Genomic DNA, 23,093 nt, shown 5'->3' on the forward strand with positions numbered 1-23,093 from the left:
TTTGTACCACAAGTAACAAGTAACACAACTCATCGTCACTCGTCGTCACTGTTGCCCCACTGTTAACATTACAGTAACTTAACAGCACCCTAAAAAGACATCACTGTAGTCCTTTTTTGTAGTATTGGAGATCAGAGTAAGTCGCTGATTTCCATTACTTGTTGAGTATCGCTGTCATTTGATCGATGCTCCAGCAGTTCGATTTCCTGAGTACGTTCCTCTCTTTCCTTATCCTGCATACGTTGACAATGCTTCTGGGCCAGCGCATTTAATAAGGACACTATAAAGTAAGTTACAATAAGCAAAGCGAGTATCTGGAAGCCATGTGCCACAATTCCAAGACCGCTACTGGAGTCGTCCTTAATTTTACGGTGCATACGCAATTTGGTACTGGTCAAAACTTTTTGAATGGGCGCCTGTAATTTGCGCCCAAACCAAGGTAAGCGGCCCAATGAATTGATGAGCCTGGTCACCAGATCCTCGTTAAAGGCAATAACAACGATCAGCAGCTGTATGTTGGCCTTGAAGATCGCTTTGCCAATCAACGTGGCTAGAAAGAATTTCCAGAATGGAACTAGAAAATGACCGCACGCAACACCAGCAAGATCAAACAAAGGATTTGGCACACTGGCGCAAAGTAGAATGCCGAAAAAGCCGATGCGCAACACAACGCGCTCCACAAACAGCTTACATCTATCGAACAGACCAAGTTTCCAGCTACGTCGTTGATGCTCTGCTATTTCCTGACGATCCTCCATGCATTTCCCTGATAGCCTCGCAGCCCTGGCCATGAAATAAGGTGGCAACTCTCCCAGAGCTGTACCCACTCCCCACAATAGGGATTCCGTGCGCACCTTAGTCAATATCTGCCACACATTCGGTACATGTCGCTCATAGACTCCTTCCTTTGGGCAAATCTTCTGATCGGGATAGGGCGGCATTGGAAAGTTCAGAGTCTGACACTCGTATGCAGCCAATGTAACAGCCGCAACATGTGGTCCCAGATACAACAGAAATGTGTGCAATCCCGACCCGAATCCTACCGATGACAGAACTCCCAAGCCCAACCAGTAAAGAGCAAAACCCAGATTATGTCGGCAGATTCGCACGTATTTCTCATGAGGACCCGGCAAGCTGCAGAAAACAATCAAGATCACAACTCCCAACAAAAGACGTCGATCTAGTAGTCGAACGAGCAGCTTAAATAACAGCAGACATGCTTCCAATGAGCTATACTTTAAGGTCGTCCAGGGACGACGCCAAATAACCAGAGACCTCCGTTCCAAATCAGCTGCACTTACCGGCGACACATCCGAGTCAATTGTCAGTGAGGTGGCCATGGAAGCAACGCCGAGGGCAGACATTCTCTTTCTCATTTCACTAGAATCAGGAAATCACATTTTATAAACAAAATCTTGGTCAAATTTCGGTTATTATTTCTTACTTACGACTTGTACAGCATTTTGGAAGTATTTCAAATAGATTATCTGATGGTAATAAAGACTATTTTCATGTTTTTAGCATAATTATCCCTGCCCACTTGGATGAGTAGACGATCAACCTGCCGCGCATTGAGCTAATTATCGATTGTCAAAATCGCCTTATACTGTATCCATATGTCAGTCAGTAAGTCGGTCACATTATAGTAACAATACAGGCATACTTTTGCGCACAATTTATATGTAGGTTTATTATTAATATAATACAAGGCACTACTCTACAAACTCATATCGATGTCACCTTCCTCAGTAATCACAAAACTAGCAATGTCCGACTGTTGCACTTGAAGCAGCTGCTGTTGTCTGCGCTCCGATTCCAGATTCCACATGTTCGTAATCTGATTGCGCAGCTTGTGCAATATGCCGATTACATGTTGGAAATCAGCAAGATGCTCCGGCGTCGATTCAGTCACTAGTTTGTTGATATAGGCATCTAATACTGCATTCACTTCAATATCATTACCTTGCCCCAGTTCGGTGCACAAGTAGAGCAAAGTCTGCAGTTGCAGAATCAATTCACGTGTGGCTTGCCCCTTGAGATACATCTGATTCGATGAAGCTTTTAGATCCCTTTCGGCAAGGAAGCGGCACTTTTCCAATATCTTGTTGCACGGTGTGTCATTATTCTGCAGATAATCCTTCTCATACACCACCATTTGTTCGTGCGCTACACGCAGATTATCCAGAATTTCGGCATTCACACGATGCAGAGTTATAATATTGCTGGCATAGCGATGTTGAAGCTTCTCAAGTTGTGGCGTTAGTTTGATATCGCGACGTGTAGCCGCTACTGGAACGCCGCCAGCCACGAACTCCTCGTTTATGGTAGTAATATCGCTGATGATCTTGCGCTTCAATGTCAATTGCTTTTGCAGCTGCAACAAAGCTGCGAACAACGGATGGCATCGTTTTTGACCCGTCGTGTCGTCTGCGACAGCATCCAGCTCGTTATCAGCAGGGGTCTCATTGATGATGTCAGCTAGCGACTTATTCTTGCACTCATGCAGCGCATACAAATAACAGTCGGCCCTGCTGAGCACAGTATGCTTGCCCCCCATATCGAACTTGACCAGATAACTGCAATCATTTGGCTCGTAGCCAATCACACGTCCCTTGCGGAGCATCGGGAGAGGTTTGGTCAACAAACTGACCACCTTAGCGTCCATAGGCAGTGGCATCGGTATTTGCTTGGGAAGCGACTCAACACTTTGTGTCGCATCCAGTCTGAACTGTTGCAACTGACGAATGACGCCACGGTAACGCTCTAATTCCGCTTTCTCGCTAGCTATAAATGCTGGACTAAAGCGGCGAGGCTTTCCATTTAAACGACGTATGAACTGCCAGCACCGTTTGGGCAGTTCATCAGTCTCCAACTGGGAAAAGCGAGTCTGCTTATAGTTTATTGGACTATAGGCGCTAGCCAGGATCGTCTTGTCGATGAAAGACTCGAGAAACTCACACCAGATCCAGCGTTGGCAGGCTGGCTGCTTCAGGAACTTGTAAAGCCTCTCATTAGCCGGCAGAATAACCTTTGAATTGACATAGCTTTCGTCCTCTTGCTTCTCTAATGAGCTCTTGCCGCGAACCCGTTTACTAAACTTGGGTAACTTGACAAACAGCTCGTCGTCATCCTTCTTGGTCTTCTGGGATCGAAGCAAACGTTTCGATTCGTTTGCTTTGGACATCTTCGAAGAATGGCACAAACCAAGTGATGAAAGTTGAGGTGGCGTCACTGGGGAAGCGAAGTCGATACTAAAGTTATTAGACATTTTATGCCAAACGCGATGTTTTAAATTTATGAGAAGCTTTCAAAAGCGACATAAAATTCATAAATTACCTGTTCTTTACTGCTTTCAAATCACTTCAACTGTGAATCTAGCAATTTTCGGTTTGACAATTTTGGAACGTCAAAACAAATATAATTGCTTTGGGAGGCGTTGCCAAACTTGCAAAAATTAGTTGGCAATTGGGAGTTGGCATAGTGATAGAAAAGTGCAAATAAGATTGACTAATAAAGCTCTTTATCAAGGAATAACATTTTATAAATTTATTTTTATAATATATGCGGTAAGTTGTATTTTTCTGTGAATCTGTTGAATATTTTGTAAATTTAACGCAAGTTAATATATGGCTGCTTTCTTCATCAAATGTTCTTTTTAATCTGAATAATATTTAGGATAGGTAAACTACATTAATCCATATTCTTTCATTATGGCTTGTAATTGCTAATGTAATTGTTATTTAGAATTATCAACTTTAAGTTTCTGCTTCCGATAATTAGATATTGTTAAAAATTATAATCCTTGGGTGAATAATAATTATAATAAGCACTTTATATATAGAATCAATCAATCAATGTTTGGCCGATATAAATTGATATACCTATTCTTCAAAATATTACGACAGCATCGAAGATATTCAAGATTGGACGACTAGTGGACTAAACACTTCAGCTTCCCACTTGGTTAAAGGCCCGTCCGGCAATGGCCTCAATTCGGAGTCAGTATCTCCGTCAGCATCCTCGCAGCGATACTTATGAGCACTGATTTGAATCAGAAATTTGTCCAATTCTTCTTTATTTTGATCTCCAACTGCAATTGACTTGAGGCTGTACAGTAATCGACCACTACAATTAAAGTGAATTATTTAAGCGAACTTAGATCATATTAAAGGATATTACATATTCATGAAATGGGAATTCGAAAGACGCAGTGTGGACACAAGGGAAATCAGATGCTGCAACGTCACGAGTTGATTACGATGACGTACTTCTTTGTTGGCTGAACGACGTGCCGATAAGTTCTTGACCAACATCTCAAGAGAGGCATTAAAGACATACAATCTAAGGAGCCACGCCTCCTTGACACTCGCATGCTGCTCGACCAGTTGAAAGTGGGCGTCCAGTGCAAGATTGACACGCTTCCTGGATGTGGACTCGTTGCAAATGTGCAGATTAATGATGGGCAAGCAACAAGCGTAGGAGACAAAGTGTCGCTTAATTAGAATTGGAATTAATTCACCCAGCTCCGGACTTATAAGGTCTGGCATTTTTACAATCTATAAGCGTTTAAATTGTTAATAGCAGTCATATTAAATTTGATCGTGTTTACCATTTGAAACTGCAGCAAGGATTTCCAAATGCGATTGCTGGGTAATGGAATCGGACAGATGCTATGAAGTTGGCGAAAGAGAAAGTGCATCTCCTGTATTTGGACGCAGAATAACATATTACCACGCGCCTCTTGAGCCAATGTTTGATCAGAGATTTTGTTAATCAGCAAATCATATATAGCTGCATCCAATGGCAAGCAATGATGAAGTCCCACCTGAAGTAAGAGAATGCAACAAATCCATGGCTTGTTTTGCGAAAAATTCATGAAATTCTTGCGCAAATTTTTCACGCAAACATCACGAAGCTGCTTGGCTATTTGAAGCACCTTATCTCCATGCAATTCAAAGTGTTCAACTTCGTCTTGTTCACCATAAAGCAGTGCTAGCATTAAGGCCAAACACTCGTAACCATACAATTCTGCATTGATACATCAAATAAATAGAATTAGCAAGAATCACCAAAAATTATTTGAATATTGCTTACCCAAGCATTCATTCCGTTTGCCAGAATTAAGCAGTTGGCTCGCAAGCATATCGTACATATCACACACCTGATGACCCCGCAGCTTGTTCTCTTTGAGCAGGGCACAAAGACGTCGTACGCACTGAGCATAAGACTGCAACGGATTCTCTGATTCTGAGTGACCTTCATCCCCTTCCATGGAAATCAATTGCACTGAAATCGCCGCGCATTGATCCTGCAATGTCTGGGCAGCCATTACGAGCAGCTCTGTACTGCCAGTCGCCTCTATTGACTTGCAAATGTTAGTGAAAAGCGATGCAAACTCAGCTCCATTCAGTGACTCATCAGTCAAAAACATGTCCAAGCAAAACGTTTCTAGAGTTTTTAAAAGCTGCAATCGAATTGGTTTATTTTTTTGGACGAATTTTGTATCCGCATTCTCACCTCTATGTTATCCTCAGCCAAAGTCCTAAAGTCGACGATGCAATAAACGCCAAGGAGCACTGCACGAGCTACCGAACGTTGTGCATTTCGTTTAAGTAGACGAGGCCAATGACTGAGCAGCATCTGAACCTCTTGGCGAGCTAAGGCATTGCTGTTATATTGACTGGTGTAGAGCTCAAAGACTGCATATATGCTATGAGCAGTGAAGAGAACCAGTTCATGACGCACATTGTTCGAATACATCACGTTGATGTAGTATCCAAAGCGCTGCAGTGCAGCAAAGTGTTCCATCAAAACCTTTAAGTAATTCCTTAATAAGCTTATGGCCTGGTCGTAGGAGGCACATCTGCGTGAGTTATGCTGAGTCTTCAAGAATGTCTCTATGATGTGCACTACAATCTCTTGCTTATTGTATTGTCGGTTTGACAGCGTTATATATAACTGCGCAGCCTTGGAACACACAGCTTTCGTCGCCGAACCGTTAAGAACCACCAACAATATTTGTTCCACAAAGCGAATGGGAAACGCCTCAGTGCTAGCCAAGTGACTGCAATTAGCAAATGATTAGAAGGTTATTAAATAAAGAACGAAAACCATTCTTACCATTGCAGCGTCTCCAAATATTGTAGAGTTGCCATGAGCACAGCATTGCTATTGTATGGCTCGAGAGTTTCAAACTGTATGACAAGAAATCTGTCGGTGATCAGTTCGTTCGTGAATAGCCGCAAGTATAGATTGCCATTTGCATCGCTTTGCTGTCCTTCGGCAAACATATTTAACATCTTTTCCAGAAATTTATACAACTGCACAAAACTGGACTTGTCGGACATCTAAATGAACGGCATATGAAAACTTTTTATTTATGAAATGCGCTTTCTGTCTACTTACCTCGCAACTGAAGGCGCAGTAGACGAAAAGTAAAGCTGATCTTTCGCAAAAGATCTCAAAGTGCTGTTCAAATATGTCCAGCATAGGTGACAATATAAAATCATATGTCTGCACGAAGCTACGTAAAAGAAATTTAAGTACTTATCATCAAATATATCAATTATATAATATAAGCGAAAACACATACAATATGCCGTACCGTCCCAGAGTAGCGAGTCTGAGACATATATCCTTGAGCATGGCGTCATTGGAGCCAGGCAACAGCTTCACCAGCCCACGCAGCATGCTGAACGACAATCTTGCCAGCGGCTCAATCAGGAACTTATCAATCGTATTGTCCTCCTGTCGTAAATTATCGGTAATGCTGCGCACCACAAACGTCCAGGCGTTTATCACTTTCAAGTAACATGGCACAGGTTGGGTCAACTCGTAGAATCGTTGGAGTGGACCTGCATGGCTTGGCTTATCCTTTATAAGCTCACGTCCGAAATATGCTAACAACGTGGGCAATTGCTCCAGAAACGATTCGACGCCCTTCAGTGCAGATGGCACTGTAGCAAATAAATAAGTTAAATTATTATTCCGATATGGATGATCATATGTTCGCGAAAAGTCTTCCACGGTGACATTAAAGTTGAGTCCAACCACTTCAAAGCATTGCCCAACAAAATGATGCGACACTTGGTTCAACCAGTTATGCGGATTAAGTGCCACGGTCTCAATGAAACTGCATGCATACTTTTGTGTTGCATACTATAAATGTAACAAAATTAATTATTTGATTGCCATACTATGTACTAATTACTTACTTCTATGGTAGCTCCCGTTGAAATAGCAGTCACAAAATCCATAATTAAAACCACAATTTGATCAAGTTCTACAAAGTCAGTGAATTAATTTTCGTAACGTTTTATAGGGATGGTGGACGCGTAACTTATTCCAGTCGCCGCTTGCAATCGAATTCGTCATTCATCGCATGGAGGCTGAAAGGATCGATAAGATATCGAAATGCTATCGTAATGATTATGAATATTTCCATGGTATTTAGTGAATCCAACAAAGACTTCGTATAGTATTTTTTTGTTGTTGGCGTTAGCGATATTTGTATCGTTTATGGTGCGGTCACCATGACTCATTTTCCCGCGTCGCATTTTGTTAAAATAACGTTTATATTGTAAGAATATCTAATATACATATATTATATGAAAATTGTGTCAGAATTTACCGCGAATTGTTGTAATCAATTTGTGACAAGGTACATTTACTTACATATGGGTAATTCCATGACGGAATTTGTCCCGTGCGAGACTTTTTACAGTGCACTGCAGTGAAAATAACATAAACTGAAACAATTTTAAAAATAAGTGAATGTTATTCTTAAAGCTTTAGATAAGCACTATATTTAGAGCTAAGATTGATTTTAGGAACTTGTTCTGTTTTACGATAAGATATATAAATTCGTTCATTTTTTGGTTTTGCGTACGAATTTGTTAATTTTTGCAAATATCACAACAGAACACAAAACAGAAAGCAAATTCAAAAATCATTCTTAGCTCTAATTAACGTACTTATCTAGAGCTATAAAAATAACCGTTTCTTATTTTTAAAATTGTTTCAGTTTATGTTATTTTCAATGTAAAAAGTCTCGCACGGGACAAATTCCGTCATGGAATTACCCATTAGTTAGCCAATGCTGCTTGAATACTTGAAAAGTACATCCAATGATTGGGATTGTGCGTTGATTGCTATGCAGTAAGTCAAAAAAATTTTGTATGGTACATATAATACAATTAATTAATTGCAGTTTCCATTTTTATTTTGTTTACTAATTAACTCAACATTAAATTAATATTTGCAATTTTGTTAATTTATAAACAGTTGCTCTTTCTTTTTGATCGCTTCTCCATTAATTGATGGATTCGTTTGACCGTCACTTTGCTCAAGTTTATAATAACACGTGCTGGAGGTATATTTATACTATTTTCAGTTGTAGCGTTGGCGTTAATAAGGGGTTCCATTTCGACATTATTTGTGGGCGTTATTTCAATTTGTTCATTGTTTGGATATGCAAATGCCAGCTCTGGAATTTCAGTAGATTTTAAAAACTTCTTTAAAAATTTATATTTATCGAGGCACATGTCATAGAACATCAGCAAATCAACAAGGGAATTAAGACTATAAACTTCAGCAGCAGCTTGGATAGCCTGAAATGGAAATATTTATGTCAGTCATAGTGAGCTTACAGAATACAGAATACTATTACCTGAATATCACTGAATGCCAAAGCAGACAACAGATTCATCAACACAATTGCAATGAACAATACGAATGCGATAAAGAATAGACGAGCGAAGAATAATCCTTTAAACTTTATACTGCTTTCTTCAAATTCTCCGGTTGACATGACGATCGTCTTTATGACAGCGCCAGCGATGCTCGTATCCGATGAATTTAGAACGTCGAGCAGATAAAAGGATAATCCGAAGGCAATCACCAATATTGAATATGGTAACCAGCTTTTCATGAATGTATAACACACTTCCCAAAGCATGAGAACATACAGAGAGAGAAAGTTTGCGGGCAATGATCCAATAAGAGCGGTCAATCTAATGGCAATCAAAACAATTGTAAATGCTGCAAAGATGCGTGCAGTGCCAAGACTCGAATTGGGATCAGCAAGAATGTTGCTGCACGCTGCGAGCACGACGAGACTTGCATTAATCCATCTCCATCTCTTGAAATGCTGCTTAAATCCGAGTAGTACAAACATAGCCATCTCGACAGTTATCAAATATGCAATACTGCACCAGGATAATGCCATAAAGGTAAACTTAAGTGTTCCAGGGACTTCAGGGGTATATATAAAAATTATGTTGAGTGACATCAATAGATACAAGGCCACTGACATCATAAAGTAAAAGTAATGTTGTTTTGAAATGTTTTGCCATTTAAAACACACTATGAGTGACGTAATCAACGGATGATTAAGAAGATGACGATGCGTCTTCGATTCGCCAATAGCGCGAATCGCTCTCATTTCACTGGAATGCGATTTCCGCGAAAACTTCATATCATCGGGAATCTTAAAAGTTTTGAAGTTAAACGTCACCTCAAAGTCCCCAGCAGCCCGACTTTTGCCATTCGATGTGATGCAGTTATCAAAGTGTTCCTCCAGCAGCTCGGGCTCAATGGTATCGATGGCCAACTCTGTGAACACACTGTCAATGTTGAGGCTAGCCCCATGGAGTAGCAGCTGCTGCACAGCGTACTCATGATTGTATATTGTAGCATAGTGCAGTGGGGTTCTACCACTCTTATCCTGTATATTCAAATTCACTTGGCCACTGCCCAGCAGAATGTCAAAGCATTTGACAAAGTCACTAAAACTCTTTTGCGGTCTCTCGTCCAATCTGCAGACAAGAGAGCTAAGCACATCCATATTCTTGGGCATTTGCCAGTTCTGCAGCAGCTTGTCCAGAGCATACCAATTGCCATACGCAATTGCAAATTCCACGAATATTTGCCTATCCTTTGTGGGATAGTGTTGCAGCAGCGAATCGAGGGCTGTATGGTGACCATTCGTAATGCACTCCTCGTACAAATGGATACAATCTCCCTTATAATTGCCGAGCCATTGGCAAAATTGCCCCTCATTCCCAGTGCGTAAAGCTCTCAGCAACTGTTCCTTATTAACTTCGTTCGAAGGACTCGATGCCGTGGGCAGATTGAGTTGTGGATTCCACTGCAACAAACGAGCACACAGCTCTTCATCTAAATAGATGTCAACTCGATGAAAGAATAAGTCGACAAGTTCTTGCTTTATGCTGGGCTCGATTTTCTTGATGATCACGTAGTTCAAGGGTCTCATTTCCACATTATCCGCAATGTTTGGACACGCGCCCTTCTCCAAGAGTAACCTTATGCACTTTGTTACCTCGTTGGCATTTTCAGCTGTCAAGTTTTTTGCCAAGGAATTTATTGGCGTCAGGCCATTGTATTTGTTGTTTAAATGAACTGTTGTTTGGTCAAGTATCACTTTAAGATTTCCACTATCTCGCGAATCGCTGGCAAAATTTAAAGCAGCTTTATTTTTTGTATTAATCTGCAATTGCATAAACCTCTATTACACTGAAGCACATCTATTACACATTCATTTTCCAACATTGTTCTCTTACATAATTTCCACTGCAACCATATTGAAGACAAAGCTTAATATATTCTCCACAGCCTGCGGTGGCCAACGCCTTTTCAAAGATTGTAATGTTAGAGCCATCGGGCTGATTGGGATTAGCATGTAGATTTAGAGCTCCTTTGAAAGTGTTCAGATCTCGATTTTGTAAGGCCCTGGATAATTCAAGCTGGAGATCCATGATCGTGTGCTACAATTGCTCAAAAGGAACTAAATAATATTTTTTTGTATTGTAACAATGGCACTAAGATACTGCGCGACCTTATCAGAGCTGCGGCAAACCATTACTCATAATAAAATGAACTTTTTACAATCAGTAAACCGCAGTAATTTTAAGAAAAAATATATATAGTGTGTCAAATTTATAATAACACTAATTTTAAACTATGTGGGTTATGCATATTTGATATACATACGTAGGAAAGTAAAACTTGATATTGGAATACAAATAGAGAAAAAATGTTGCCAAAATATGCATTTTTAATTCGAAAATTGTTTATAAGGGTTTCAGTGCATATGTGTTTATTATCATCAGCTATCATCAGGCTATCTGCACACTTAACAGACTTGAATGACATGCAGTGTTTTATGGCTTTCAATAGCACAATATGGTACTATTAATCATTTTTTATTATAGAGAAATGTCCACGGAAACAGTACTGATCAACCTTTCAAGTTAGATTTGGCCATTTTCTGTCTTGTTTTATGATAAAACTATTTATTTTATTTATTATAACTTTGTGCCGACAGGAAATGTATGTAACAGGTAGAAGGAGGCATCTCCGACCCTATAAAGTATATACATATATTCTTGATCACCGTCAACAGCCGAGACGATATAGCCTTGTCCGTCTGTGTGTCTGTCCGTATGAACACCTAGATCTCAGCATTTGTTATGTTTGCACACAGATCAAGTTTGTTTCAAATGTTTGCCACGCCCCCTTCCGCCCCCGAAAATCAAAAACATTGAATAACAAGTGTAATTTTATAGAATTTTATACGAATTTTGGTATATACAATAATAACTATATGTAGTAGTTATGATTCCTGAATTTGGTTGCGATCAGATAAAAATTGTTGAAGTTATTAAAGAAATACTTTTGTATGGGCAAAACCGCCTACTTACTAGGGGTGTTAGTTGCTTTGGCTGACAATCTGGAATATTGTGCCGTCTATGGTATATTTTGAATACGGTACTATATCGATATACCACACATACCATTTGGTATATAATACCGCAAAATATATTGCTTTTATTCAAAATGGGTAGCGGGTATCTCACAGTCGAGTACACTCTACTGTAGCTTTCTTACTTGTTTTAATTTTGTTATGTGATATGTTTAATACCATATGAATAATCTTTAAGCCAAAAGCGAAAAATTACTAATTTACTTATAACTTAAACGACCCCTGCAACTTAAAAATAGACTTAAAATATATTTTTTAGACACATTCTTCTCTCAAAATTAGTCGAATTAAAAATTCAGTACAAATTTGTTTAGAAATCCGCAAAAACCACATCAATTTTAATGTCGTGCGACATTGATAAATATTTTGAGAACAGTAAATTTTCAAAATAAAAATCGTGTGTATGAATGATTTTTCAATCAATTTAAATATAATTTTAACGAAGCTGTGAGTAATCGACGGACTTAAGAAAGAAATTCGGCAAAATCATAACCAATAATACTCACTAACGTATTGCATTGAGATTTCAAATGACATATTTATTTAATATTACATACAGTTGCTACATTTGCTGCTGTATGCATTTATTTATATATATTTTGTATTTCTTAATGTACATATTTACAGCACAGATTTGTATGCAAAGCGAATTAAAGAAATGCTTTGAATAAACGAAATGCGCGTTTTTAATACAATTCCAAACTAAATCTTCTATTTTGAATAATAAAAATAAACGAAATGAAAGCTAAACTTCAACCATTTTCGTTACACTTTGTTCTTATGGTAAATGCAAAATTAAATGAGAACGAAATGCCAAATATTGCATATTTTCTTTCTACAATATGCAAATACTATTAGTATGTGTACTCTATATGTACTATGTGTATGCGTGTATGATTTCAAAATTGTCACTTTTGTCCATTTTGGATTAAGGAGTTTCGTTGGCTATTAAATAACCAATATGCATGAGGCACTTTAGTGTCTACTCCCTGGATCGATATCAACTATATGGAGATGCTTAGCTAAACCGTTTTTACGGCATTATAAAATAGATCTTTTTGGTTTCAAATGCTGAATACACCTTGTACTTGATGTCTCTAAATATCTTTATCTCTATCTCTAACTCCATCGTTATCTTTTTCTAATATTTCTTTAGTTGCTCGTAAGTTATGAAGAATATTATATTCCATGGACCCATGCGCACCCATGTAGGTATAAAGCCCTTATAGAGCGCCAAGAGGCCTTCGTTGCGTATTGTCTGCACTGCACAGTCGAGACTTCCGCTATAGAGTCGTTGGGCTGATGCTGACGCTGATGCAGCCGCCGTAGCTACGCCACCATTCAGCACAGTCACGTGCCTTTGGTTCATCAGGCGAGTCTGGAAAAATATATAGCATCAAGAAGAGAGTAAACTTTGAATGCTTCAAATGTTGCCACTTACCCGAATCACATCAATGGGCGTTGAAGCAACAGCGCTGCCCAGACTGGCAATGAAACTAGAACTGCAGATAGGATATTTCAAATTAAATGAAAATTAAATTAAAAATTATTAAGAAAGAGAAATCGTACATAAAATGATTGGCCACGTGATCACCAAAGGCGCTCATCAGTTGCAGCTTGCAGAAATCGTAGACGGGAAGCTCCACGGATGCAATGACAACCGCTCGCTGTGCTGTGGGTCCCACGCCGCGCCATAATCCGCGCACACCCTCATATTTGTGTATCTCGCGGAAGCAGCCAATCAAGCCCAGGTGGTCAGTGCCCTTACCATGCACCTGCATGCGCACCTTCAACACGTCGGTAGGATTTGCAATTGCTGACGAGATTGCTCCAGCGCCTGCTGCACACAATATATTGCTCCAGACACGTTCGCTGCCATCCTCATCCGTTAGCAGTCCCCGCTCATTGGCCAGCTTTTTCAGTGTGTAGTAGGTGCCGAATTTGATAGTGCCATAGGTGGCTTGCCGCAATACCGCTGGCCAAATGCTGCAACACAAACGATTAGCCGATATACGATGATTATCTCAACACAACACACACATATTACTAAAAAAGTCTGAGTGGGGGGTTGCTTATCAGTCGGTTGAAGGTCAAAGTGTATAGACCATTTAGTGGCATGCTGAACACGAGACGTTGCTGCAGTTGCTCCGTCTTATCAATTTGCATGGGATTTACACTTTTACATCTGCATGTGTGTGTGTTTGAGGTTAATCGTCACTTACACACTTACCCAGAATATAATGCGCGCAGACCCTCTTCCTTTGAAATTTTCACAAATGCATCGGTCATTCCCCGGTACCGCAGTTGAGAAAAAGTTTGATCAATTTTCTGTCCTTGAATTTGCAATCGAGTCTTTGTTGTGTCAATTGGAAATGTGCCTGTATTAAAAATACACACATACATAGGCATGTGCGAATAAAATACATGAGACTAGAGTTTGTTTACATCAGAATCGTGGGTAAGCAATAAGCCTCCCATAAAACGCACGAATCATTGCCGCTAAATTGGGAGAGCTTTTGCTGTTTTACTTACCAAATTCAGCTGTTATGGATGCCAAACCGCCATAAACAAATGGACGCCAGTCTTTGACTTCAGCCATGACCACAGGAGCAATTTGCACCTGTTGACTGTCTACAATTCTGTTGACACCGCTCGTTGGTTAATTTTATACCAAAAAAAAAATCACGCAACTAACATTAGAGGTGGAGAAAAATCGGCGGGCTATCGGTGCAACGATGTATCGATTTTTTATGGCAAACTTCTTGTGTTGCAGTCAAATAGTTGAGATTAATAATATATTTACTATTCATTCCAAAAATATCATTGCGGTAATTATTAATCTGAATTCCGGCCTTTTTCTTTAATATATATATATATATATATATATATATATATATATATATATATATATATATATATATATATATAATATTTCTTTGTTTACTCATTAATATTTTTTCATTATAGGAAACAAATATATTTAAATGAAATCCAACTGGAATATTTACTGTCTTGAAACATTGTTTTAAATATTATTTTCTATCTATACTTTTAGTAGTTTTTCATTTTTACTATTTTCATTTTTTATTTAACAAATGTTAATAATAATTCAGCTAATAACATAATTAAGATCCAATTGAAATGGCAAGTATAGCCAGATTGAAGTTTCTTTCAATGTGGAAATATACCAAAAGCATACAGCGCCAAATTTTTCATATAGAAGAAGTGGTGGTATGCAGACAGCATGTTGTTGTGTGATTTAGAGTATTTGTCGAAATATATGCTGTGGTCACACTTAATGCTTGCACCGGCAAATAAATCTAGGAACCCAAAAAGAAGGGACTGAGCGTCTCAAAATTATCATCAAATTTATCAATGAAACAAACTTTGATCTTTGGTTAACCATCTTAATCAAGAATTGATTGGAACGTGATAGTCCGGATGCCAAAATCCGTGGGAATTCATCAGTACAACAACTGGAGAGCGACAACGGCATTAAATGAGACTGGTGAAGCCGGGCTGGGTGCACCACGATGGTAAGCAACAACCACCAACGATAATGACAACAACAGTAACAGTGTCATATTTGGCAGATAAACCAATCTTCTCGGTGGACGTCCATCAGGATTGCACAAAATTCGCAACTGGTGGCCAGGGCAATGATTCGGGTCGTATAGTCATATGGAACCTGAAGCCGGTGCTCTGTGAGAAGGATGAGCACGATGCCAGTGTACCAAAGATGCTGTGCCAAATGGACCAACATTTGGCATGCGTTAATTGCGTGCGCTGGTCACAAAATGGAGAGCTGTTGGCCTCAGGTTCCGATGACAAGCTGATCATGATATGGCGCAAGGCGCAAGGATCCAGTGGCGTCTTTGGCACCGGCGGCATGCAACAGAATCACGAATCCTGGAAATGTCAGCACACTTTGCGCGGTCACGATGGCGATGTGTTGGACTTGGCTTGGTCACCCAATGACATTTATTTGGCCAGCTGCAGCATTGACAACACAATCATTGTGTGGGATGGACGCGATCTGCCCACCCAGCTGCAAACGCTCAAGGGGCACACGGGACTGGTGAAAGGTGTTGCCTGGGATCCGGTTGGCAAATTCTTGGCCTCGCAGTCGGATGATCGCAGCATCAAGGTCTGGCGCACCAACGATTGGATGTGCGGTACGACGATCAGTGAACCCTTTCTTGAATGCGGCGGTACTACGCACATTTTGCGGCTCAGCTGGTCACCTGATGGTCAGTACTTAGTCTCGGCCCATGCGATGAACGGCGGCGGTCCTACGGCACAGATCATTGAACGCGAGGGCTGGAAGTGCGACCAGGATTTTGTGGGGCATCGCAAGGCGGTGACGTGTGTGCGCTTCCACAACTCCATCCTCAAGCGTCACATGACTGGCGGTAGTCCCAGCAAACCGACGCAATATTGTGTCCTCGCCGTTGGCTCCCGGGATCGCTCGTTGTCCGTCTGGTTGACGGCGCTGCAACGACCAATGGTCGTCATCCATGAGCTATTTAATGACAGTGTGTTGGACATATCGTGGGGACCACAGCAGTGTCTGTTGATGGCCTGCAGCGGCGATGGAACCATCGCCTGCCTGCAGTTCAATGAACAGGAGTTGGGGACTCGGTTGTCGGGCGTGGAGGAGCATGCAATCTTTAAGCGCAAATATGGCGGTTGTATCGACGACTTCTATGTGCCGCCAAAAAAAGTCGCTCGCGCGTTGCCCGAGTTGAATAACCTGACGTTGCCCAATGCGGCCATGGATCGTAGATTGCCCGTCCAGGCGGGAACTGGTGTTGTTAATTCGCCGGCGCGCGCCATCAGCAAGCAGACGGAGACACGCACCAAGGATGGCAAGCGACGCATCACGCCGGTGTTTATACCGCTCAACGATATGGATCAGACCACCATCACCAGCGTAATGCACACGCCAGCAAGCAGGTGAGCAAAGCTTTAATAGCGTTGGTAGCTCAGTCAGTGAATCAGACAGTCAGACAGAACTAAGCACTAGAATATGGACAAGAGAGATTAATCCGCAGCTGTGATAGTAACATGGATAGTTTACCTATAATCGAACCTATTTAATTTTTACTTCGCTTACGCTCTTAGACAGTAAGACAGTGATAGTAACGATAAGAACGTAACGTATAGACATTTATAGACATTTCTTTAGTAATAGTATCATAGATAGTTCTCGCATTAATCGAACCTCCAAACTTTTTCTTCATCATTTCATTCCCCACCCACCGCTTCTCGTTCATGTGTTGCAGCCTCAACAATGGCGTTGCACCTGTAGCACCTGTGGTAGCCCCAGCTGTCGTTACACCGCGACGCAATTCGATGCAACAGGTGTTGGGCGATACGATAAGCAACAACAATAGCAATACGATCGTCCCCAAGCCTCAAATATCGGCAAATAGTAAATGTGAATTCACGAAATCATCTCAAGACTATCGCATCTATGTGCAGAACGGACATCTAAAGACGGGCTACGGAATGGTGGCCAAAGTCACAGCACAACTGAGTCGCGAACAGTTGTGGGAGTTGTATGTTGGTTCCCCGGTGATCAATGTGAATCTGTGCAGCAAATATGTAATGTTGGGCTCCCTGGATGGCAGTATGCGATTGCTGGCCATGTCCACCGGCTGTCCCGTTTTTCCCGCCATCTCACTGACCGGCTCAGTGATACATTGCACCTTCAGTCCTGACAATCAAATGGTTGGCGTGCTCACTGATTGCGGTCTGCTAAGGATTTGGGACATTAGCAAGCGTTGCATACGCCTGGCCACCAATTGCCTGGAGCTGTTGAGCAAACATGGGACAACACTGCAGTTTGCCATCACAGATCAAGGAATGCCATTGATGGGTTTCCCTAGCGGCAATTCGTATTCGTATTCGACCACGTTAAAGTCGTGGTTGGTGCTGGCCACGGGCGATGCCATCATGTTCAATGGCATACGGGGTTCGTTGCCCAGGGATTTGGAGCATATGAATCGCAAGTTTCCGCTGCTCAACATGCAAGCGAATACACAGAACATTGTCAGTTTGCGTGGCGCTGTCGAAATGTGAGTAGAATGTGCTGCACTGCAATGAAGTGAAATGTGTAACTAATTAATGCATTTGCTTTTAATTCTTCTGCAGAGATCCAGAGAGCTGGCAACAGACGGCCAAAGTGTCGTTCCTGGAGAACCAGATTAAACTCTGCGAGGCCCTCGAAGCTGTCGAGGAGCTTAAGCATTGGTACACGATGCTCACATTTCAGCTGGCTACGTATGGTACCGAGAAACGATTGCGCATCTTCCTCGACAGCTTCATCAATAGCGACGAATGCTGCAACAGCTATCAGGTAAGTTCACTCATCTCTATTTGGGCCAAGACATCTTGTGACTCTCGGTCATACTTCTAGTCCGTGCCCAAACACGAGCTGATGCACTGCGTGTTGGAATCGCTGAAGCCGCATATACAATGGGAGCACATTTACAATGAGTATCTGGAGCTCTACAAGCTCAACGAATCCAACTTTGTGATGCCCTCCGACGATGAGCTGCCACAATCCTCGAATCTCTGTTATCCGCTGCCCACAACTCGCACACGCACTCGTGCTCAAGCTGCTGCCGCTGCAGCTGTTGAGGCGATGCTGACGGCGGAGCCATCCTCGCCACCGCCAACATCAAGCAACCACGATGAGCTCAACAACGAGCAGGAGAGCGAAGAAACAGAGTCTGATTCATCTTCGTTGCCTGCTCCGTCAACGACACCCGAACAAGAACACGAGGCGGAGGACGAGCCCGAAGCGGATCAGGACGCCGAAGCGGAGCAGGAGTCGCAACGAGAAGCGGAGCAGGAAGTAGATCAGCAACCGCATCAGCTGGCAACGGACGCACAACAGCAACCCAAATGTTTGGAGATGGATGCGCTCGAAAGCAACAACAACAACACCAACTGATGCAAATTCCATAAATCTAAGATATATTCGTCTAGTTGTAAGCGTTACTTTTGAAAAGTCATTTTATGTATAATTGAACTGAATACACTTTTATCTATTTAGCAGTTGAATTTCATTAATAGGCATTCCATTGAATTTGGACAGAATGGAAAATATTCCGAATAATGGTTTTCATTTTGAAAGACATATCCTAGAAAAGCATTGTATAAATATTTTAATTCATTTTTAATTATTATTTATGTAAAATACTGATTAAAATTTGTATTTAACAGTCAAATCTCAGTTTTGTAATTCAAATCAAATATCCATGTGTTTGATTTACAGCAACACAAAAAATATCTAGAAAAAAACGACAAATATACCACACTTCTTTCAGTTGCTGAGGGAATTTAATCGATAACCTAATTGGAGGTATCGATACGTTTAGGTTGCATTCACAATTGCCGATATTAAAATTTAAAATTATACGTGGTACACTAAACTTTAAATATGTAACTTCTTTCATTCAAAATTCTTTAAATAAATATGTATATGTGTATTATTATTTTTTATATATAGTGAAACCTTTAAAAAATAAAGTAATATGATTTTATCGAATCGCTCTGTAAATAATTGTTACATTCTCCAATTACGTAAAAGAACCGTTATTTTTTCTTCATCATCAGCTTATTATCCCGAGCAGTAATTTAGGGTTACTGATGAGCAAGGAAAGAAATCATTATGACGGAAACTTATAAGCGTACCGAATTAAATTAATAAAATATATCCTTAGTCTTGAATTGAAACTACTTTTACAAATTGTTTCTAACAAATTTTAAATCAACTAATACACGCATTTATTGGGAAATTGTTGCCACTCATAGTAGTCGAAAGTATTTTCATTCAATAATAAATTTTGGGTTAATACTATACATATTATACATATTCGCATTGAATAATCAGGTATGTATGTTTGGCTTGTCCTCTGACACATGAATTGTCTGGGATTTGGCATATAAACGTTATGTACTAATTTATATCAATTTTTGCATAAACAAATATTCATGTACATATATATATACATACATACTACAAAAAGAAATATCAATATAAAAGTAGTTCAAGAAACTGCGTCGTGCAGCGGATAAATTTGATATGCAAATTTGTGTTAGACTTGAAATAAAACAAGAAATGCAATATTAAACATGCTGAAGTTTAAATACTCTTGTTACTTCATATTTTAAAATATCTCCTATTAAACATTATCATTGTTTACAAGATTTGTTCTAAATGGTAAAAATGGGAAATGCATTCACAAAAAAAAATTGATCTTTACTAATTGCAATTTTGAAACCGGCCCTAAACCTTCCACAGCATTAGCTTCGCTAGAGTATAATGGAAGCAGAAGTAAATGCAATCTTTAAACGAAGCGAATGGGAATTCCTAAGGTTCATCTGGGTTCTCTGGCCTTCGCATCGTTCGCATCGTTGTTTTGAGTTGTGTTGGACATTATTCTGTTGACAAATTCGACTAATTAAAATTTAAGTTTGGCAAATTGTCTTTGTGGCGTACATACGGTATCACTAATGTAGATTTTAGATTAAAGATCTCTTGGATGTCTATGTATATGCAGACTTGTTTATACAGACTAACATATATATTTTGGTTAATCCACGTCACTCATTTGAAATTCAAACGCAGACCGGATCGTGAAAGTCGACGGCGTCACTGCGTCGCCGGCGTTTTGGACTAGTTCGACTTTGTTTATTCAATGTGGCGCGATGTCGGCGACGGCGAGGGGTCCAAGTGATGCTCTTCTCTTTGGGTTTAACCCGAAATGACGACGGAGACAGAGCAGCCGGCGACTTGGAGACGCCTCGATAAATAAAACAAAATAATAACAATAACAAAAACAACCACAACAACAAAACAACAAAACAGCAAAACAAAACAAAAAGAATTTGGCAAATGAATTGATTGCCCTCGTATTGTAGCTAGATATAAAATATAATTTAATTTTCATTATTTTACAGTCGTTTTCGATTAGCTGCTGCATTCCTTAATATCGCCAATTCGTCGCCTGCTAAGTGATTTGTGCCAGTGAAGCGTCCAGGCTCTAAAACACAGCGCGTGGGCTGCATCGAGTTGCCTAGCGACAGAGACCCATTAGACATTGTGGACAAAATAAATTAATAAATTAATTCGACTATAGAATTACTCAAATGACAGTTGCTCACGGTCCATTGCATCACAGGTCCATTTACAATTAAAAGAAGCTGAAATTGATTTTAGATTTGCATCAATTGAGAGATTCTTAATGCAATGTCTAATCAAAAATTCCTATTACAGATTTCGTGGGTGTAAGAATCCTTTAATGGGAATACCAGAATATCAGCATTAACATGCAAGATTTTACAAAGATATTTCTAACTAAGAAATTCAAATCAATTCAATCATTTAAACCAGTTATTTTGGTTTTCAAAACTGCATCTTTCATCTTAAAGATTTTATTGAAAAGTTCATATATTATATATTGTTTAATGCTACATTTAATAGTTTCAACTCTGATGTAAATTTATGGAAAATGTCTTTGAACAGTAATTTAAAATTGACCACAATGATCATGCAACTTTAAAGTGAACCTTGTAAGTTAGTCACACCTTACATTCCATCACTTTGAAATTAATTTATGACATGCGGTGGTCAAATAAAAAACAATAATATTTAAGAAAAAAAAAACTGTCAAATTCGCAGAATTTATCGTGGCGACTCGTCGACGGACGCCGCATCTAAAATTCCTGCATAATTAGAGACAATCGCAGTCACATTTCGACCGGGAAATAGATTCAAAAAAATTCATCTATGGACCGGTCTGGACAGTAGCGACGTCGCGTCGGCGACGTGTAATAAAAACTTCACGCAACGCACCGTCGAGCGATTAGCACATGTCGGAGGCTGGAGCTGTCTTAGACTTAGACTTAGACTTAGACTAAGACGCTGAGTTTCCGAATCTGAGACGCTAGGGGAGTGTGTGATAAACAAAACCACTCAAACCGCTTGATGGATTATTGGCAATTTCTTTGGCGCCAGACTCTGAGCTTCTACTTGCATGTTTTTTGTATACGGATTTTGGGTTTTCGGGGTTTTTTGCCAAACGAAAATGTATACGAAAAAACGACGTGTTAAATATGCAAATTTCAACTTAAATTAATTTATGAAGTCTGCCTCCGATGTTGCTTTTAAAGAAATTTCTTTCGCCCATCACTCAATATCTCTCACTCAATTCTGGGGAATACCAAACAAATGTTTAACTATAACATTATACTTGACAATCAAGTACGTTCATTTGGAACTTTTGTTATGCATGTGGAGAGCAAAAGAATAACTGAATAAATTAGGCAAATAAATAAATGAATGGTAACAGTTTTAATTTGTTTTGATTAAAGCTTTAGCAACAGTTGTTTAGACTGCAATCGAAGTCATCAAATAAAAATATGTTATTAAGATGACGCCTGCTGAACATTTCCTTTCCCATGCTGTTGCCATTTCCTCAGCTGTTTGTTTCTTTGTTCACATGGTCACATGGTTACATGTCAATTGGAATAAGGGACTGACTGCATCATGGAGTAATCAAGCATCTTATGATTCGACTTTATGCGGCACACGTCCACTGAAATTAATCAGCAATTAATTGTTTATTAAGTGTATAGGCGAGCGAGGGAAGTGGGGGGGGGACGCTTGAACGGTATCGAAATCGTGCTACTGTATGTGACTGCGACTGTTTTAATATACAATTTATTACTAATTATGCGTCACGTCAAAACAAAAACCCAAACTCCATAAATATTTATCAATTCGGTTTTTTCGTCTTATTTATTTACTTTTTTTGTTTTTGGTTTCGATTTTTGCCGAGGGGTTTATCGTTGTTATTGCTTTAGTTACATTGGGTCCAGCACGTAGGCCAAAAATGAGCAATAACATTAAAACGAATAAACAATAAATCAGCTATAAAACGGCTGCTTGGAATGGAATTTTTAGCATAGCTGCCCCCTGGCTCCAAGTTGCCTCTCTGGCTTCCGCCAAGTCACAGATCCACGCCCCGCCACCCCCCCCCCCTGCCCCGTGTCGTGTGCTAAAACGTTGTACCCGGTCATAATTAATAAATTCCAGCGTGCGCCGCTAAATGAATTCGGTTTCAGTCTCGCCAGGCCAAGGCAATGTCAAAAACAACTCCAAACACAACCAAACAAAACACCAACAACATCAACAAGTTGCAAAGTTACAGACAAAAATACTCAACTTTGAGATACCCGATAAAAAATACTAGCAGTCAACAAATGAATTCTTTTTAATGTCTTAAATTCTACTTAT

At 40.0% G+C, this 23,093-nt stretch overlaps 6 protein-coding genes across 9 annotated transcripts; 1 reads left to right on the top strand and 5 right to left on the bottom strand.

Moving 5' to 3' along the window:
• Positions 1-5: 5 nt before the first annotated feature.
• LOC117572591 (vacuole membrane protein 1) lies at positions 6-1,543 on the bottom strand. Of its 2 annotated transcripts, none has more exons than XM_034255478.2 (2): positions 1,449-1,543; positions 6-1,380 (listed from the first exon to the last, which is right to left on the bottom strand). In XM_034255478.2, the coding sequence occupies exons 1-2, from the start codon at positions 1,460-1,462 to the stop codon at positions 132-134; spliced, it is 1,263 nt and encodes a 420-aa protein (XP_034111369.1). In that variant the 5' UTR covers positions 1,463-1,543; the 3' UTR covers positions 6-131. The 2 variants fall into 2 exon arrangements, with proteins under 2 accessions (XP_034111369.1, XP_034111370.1); XM_034255479.2 differs by having other exon boundaries at positions 1,445-1,543.
• A 105-nt stretch (positions 1,544-1,648) lies between these two features.
• On the bottom strand, positions 1,649-3,427 carry LOC117570661 (protein lin-9). The gene is made up of 2 exons (XM_034252448.2): positions 3,337-3,427; positions 1,649-3,231 (listed from the first exon to the last, which is right to left on the bottom strand). The coding sequence occupies exon 2, from the start codon at positions 3,182-3,184 to the stop codon at positions 1,718-1,720; it is 1,467 nt and encodes a 488-aa protein (XP_034108339.1). The 5' UTR covers positions 3,185-3,231; positions 3,337-3,427; the 3' UTR covers positions 1,649-1,717.
• A 44-nt stretch (positions 3,428-3,471) lies between these two features.
• On the bottom strand, positions 3,472-8,219 carry LOC117570660 (uncharacterized). Of its 3 annotated transcripts, none has more exons than XM_034252446.2 (10): positions 7,340-8,219; positions 7,215-7,282; positions 6,593-7,158; positions 6,406-6,523; positions 6,121-6,347; positions 5,518-6,064; positions 5,095-5,464; positions 4,610-5,028; positions 4,180-4,556; positions 3,472-4,125 (listed from the first exon to the last, which is right to left on the bottom strand). In XM_034252446.2, exons 2-10 carry the CDS (start codon positions 7,254-7,256, stop codon positions 3,918-3,920), a joined length of 2,874 nt encoding a protein of 957 aa, XP_034108337.1. In that variant the 5' UTR covers positions 7,257-7,282; positions 7,340-8,219; the 3' UTR covers positions 3,472-3,917. The 3 variants fall into 3 exon arrangements, with proteins under 3 accessions (XP_034108337.1, XP_051861324.1, XP_051861323.1); XM_052005363.1 differs by having other exon boundaries at positions 3,473-4,125; positions 7,215-7,388; positions 7,675-8,218; XM_052005364.1 differs by lacking the exons at positions 7,215-7,282; positions 7,340-8,219 and having other exon boundaries at positions 6,406-6,545; positions 6,593-6,760.
• A 44-nt stretch (positions 8,220-8,263) lies between these two features.
• On the bottom strand, positions 8,264-10,840 carry LOC117571001 (transient receptor potential cation channel protein painless-like). Its single transcript, XM_034252949.2, has 3 exons — positions 10,581-10,840; positions 8,669-10,507; positions 8,264-8,609 (listed from the first exon to the last, which is right to left on the bottom strand). The coding sequence occupies exons 1-3, from the start codon at positions 10,773-10,775 to the stop codon at positions 8,274-8,276; spliced, it is 2,370 nt and encodes a 789-aa protein (XP_034108840.1). The 5' UTR covers positions 10,776-10,840; the 3' UTR covers positions 8,264-8,273.
• Positions 10,841-12,300: 1,460 nt separating this feature from the next.
• On the bottom strand, positions 12,301-14,468 carry LOC117570872 (mitochondrial uncoupling protein Bmcp). Its single transcript, XM_034252764.2, has 5 exons — positions 14,315-14,468; positions 14,013-14,160; positions 13,352-13,768; positions 13,224-13,284; positions 12,301-13,160 (listed from the first exon to the last, which is right to left on the bottom strand). The coding sequence occupies exons 1-5, from the start codon at positions 14,379-14,381 to the stop codon at positions 12,924-12,926; spliced, it is 930 nt and encodes a 309-aa protein (XP_034108655.1). The 5' UTR covers positions 14,382-14,468; the 3' UTR covers positions 12,301-12,923.
• Positions 14,469-15,059: 591 nt separating this feature from the next.
• On the top strand, positions 15,060-19,337 carry LOC117569848 (protein HIRA homolog). The gene is made up of 5 exons (XM_034251177.2): positions 15,060-15,318; positions 15,376-16,738; positions 17,068-17,862; positions 17,939-18,143; positions 18,204-19,337. The coding sequence occupies exons 1-5, from the start codon at positions 15,282-15,284 to the stop codon at positions 18,741-18,743; spliced, it is 2,940 nt and encodes a 979-aa protein (XP_034107068.1). The 5' UTR covers positions 15,060-15,281; the 3' UTR covers positions 18,744-19,337.
• Positions 19,338-23,093: the final 3,756 nt, after the last annotated feature.

The sequence above is a fragment of the Drosophila albomicans genome, chromosome 3 (genome assembly GCF_009650485.2).
Source record: "Drosophila albomicans strain 15112-1751.03 chromosome 3, ASM965048v2, whole genome shotgun sequence".
In the NCBI taxonomy this organism is placed as follows: Eukaryota; Metazoa; Arthropoda; class Insecta; order Diptera; family Drosophilidae; genus Drosophila; species Drosophila albomicans.

Coding starts and splice junctions, on each gene's coding strand:
- LOC117569848 (XM_034251177.2), top strand. CDS start 15,282: ATGAGACTGGTGAAGCCGGGCTGGGTGCACCACGATG. Junction 17,863..17,938: donor TTGCGTGGCGCTGTCGAAAT/GTGAGTAGAATG, acceptor ATTCTTCTGCAG/AGATCCAGAGAGCTGGCAAC. Junction 18,144..18,203: donor AATGCTGCAACAGCTATCAG/GTAAGTTCACTC, acceptor TCATACTTCTAG/TCCGTGCCCAAACACGAGCT.
- LOC117570661 (XM_034252448.2), bottom strand. CDS start 3,184: ATGTCCAAAGCAAACGAATCGAAACGTTTGCTTCGATCCCAGAAGACC.
- LOC117570660 (XM_034252446.2), bottom strand. CDS start 7,256: ATGGATTTTGTGACTGCTATTTCAACGGGAGCTACCATAGAA. Junction 7,159..7,214: donor CAACGGGAGCTACCATAGAA/GTAAGTAATTAG, acceptor TTACATTTATAG/TATGCAACACAAAAGTATGC. Junction 5,465..5,517: donor TGGCTGAGGATAACATAGAG/GTGAGAATGCGG, acceptor ATTCGATTGCAG/CTTTTAAAAACTCTAGAAAC.
- LOC117570872 (XM_034252764.2), bottom strand. CDS start 14,381: ATGGCTGAAGTCAAAGACTGGCGTCCATTTGTTTATGGCGGTTTGGCA. Junction 13,769..14,012: donor CTGCGCGCATTATATTCTGG/GTAAGTGTGTAA, acceptor TTTGTGTTGCAG/CATTTGGCCAGCGGTATTGC. Junction 13,285..13,351: donor CACGTGGCCAATCATTTTAT/GTACGATTTCTC, acceptor TCCTATCTGCAG/TTCTAGTTTCATTGCCAGTC.
- LOC117571001 (XM_034252949.2), bottom strand. CDS start 10,775: ATGGATCTCCAGCTTGAATTATCCAGGGCCTTACAAAATCGAGATCTG. Junction 10,508..10,580: donor ATGGTTGCAGTGGAAATTAT/GTAAGAGAACAA, acceptor ATGCAATTGCAG/ATTAATACAAAAAATAAAGC. Junction 8,610..8,668: donor TGGCATTCAGTGATATTCAG/GTAATAGTATTC, acceptor TTTCCATTTCAG/GCTATCCAAGCTGCTGCTGA.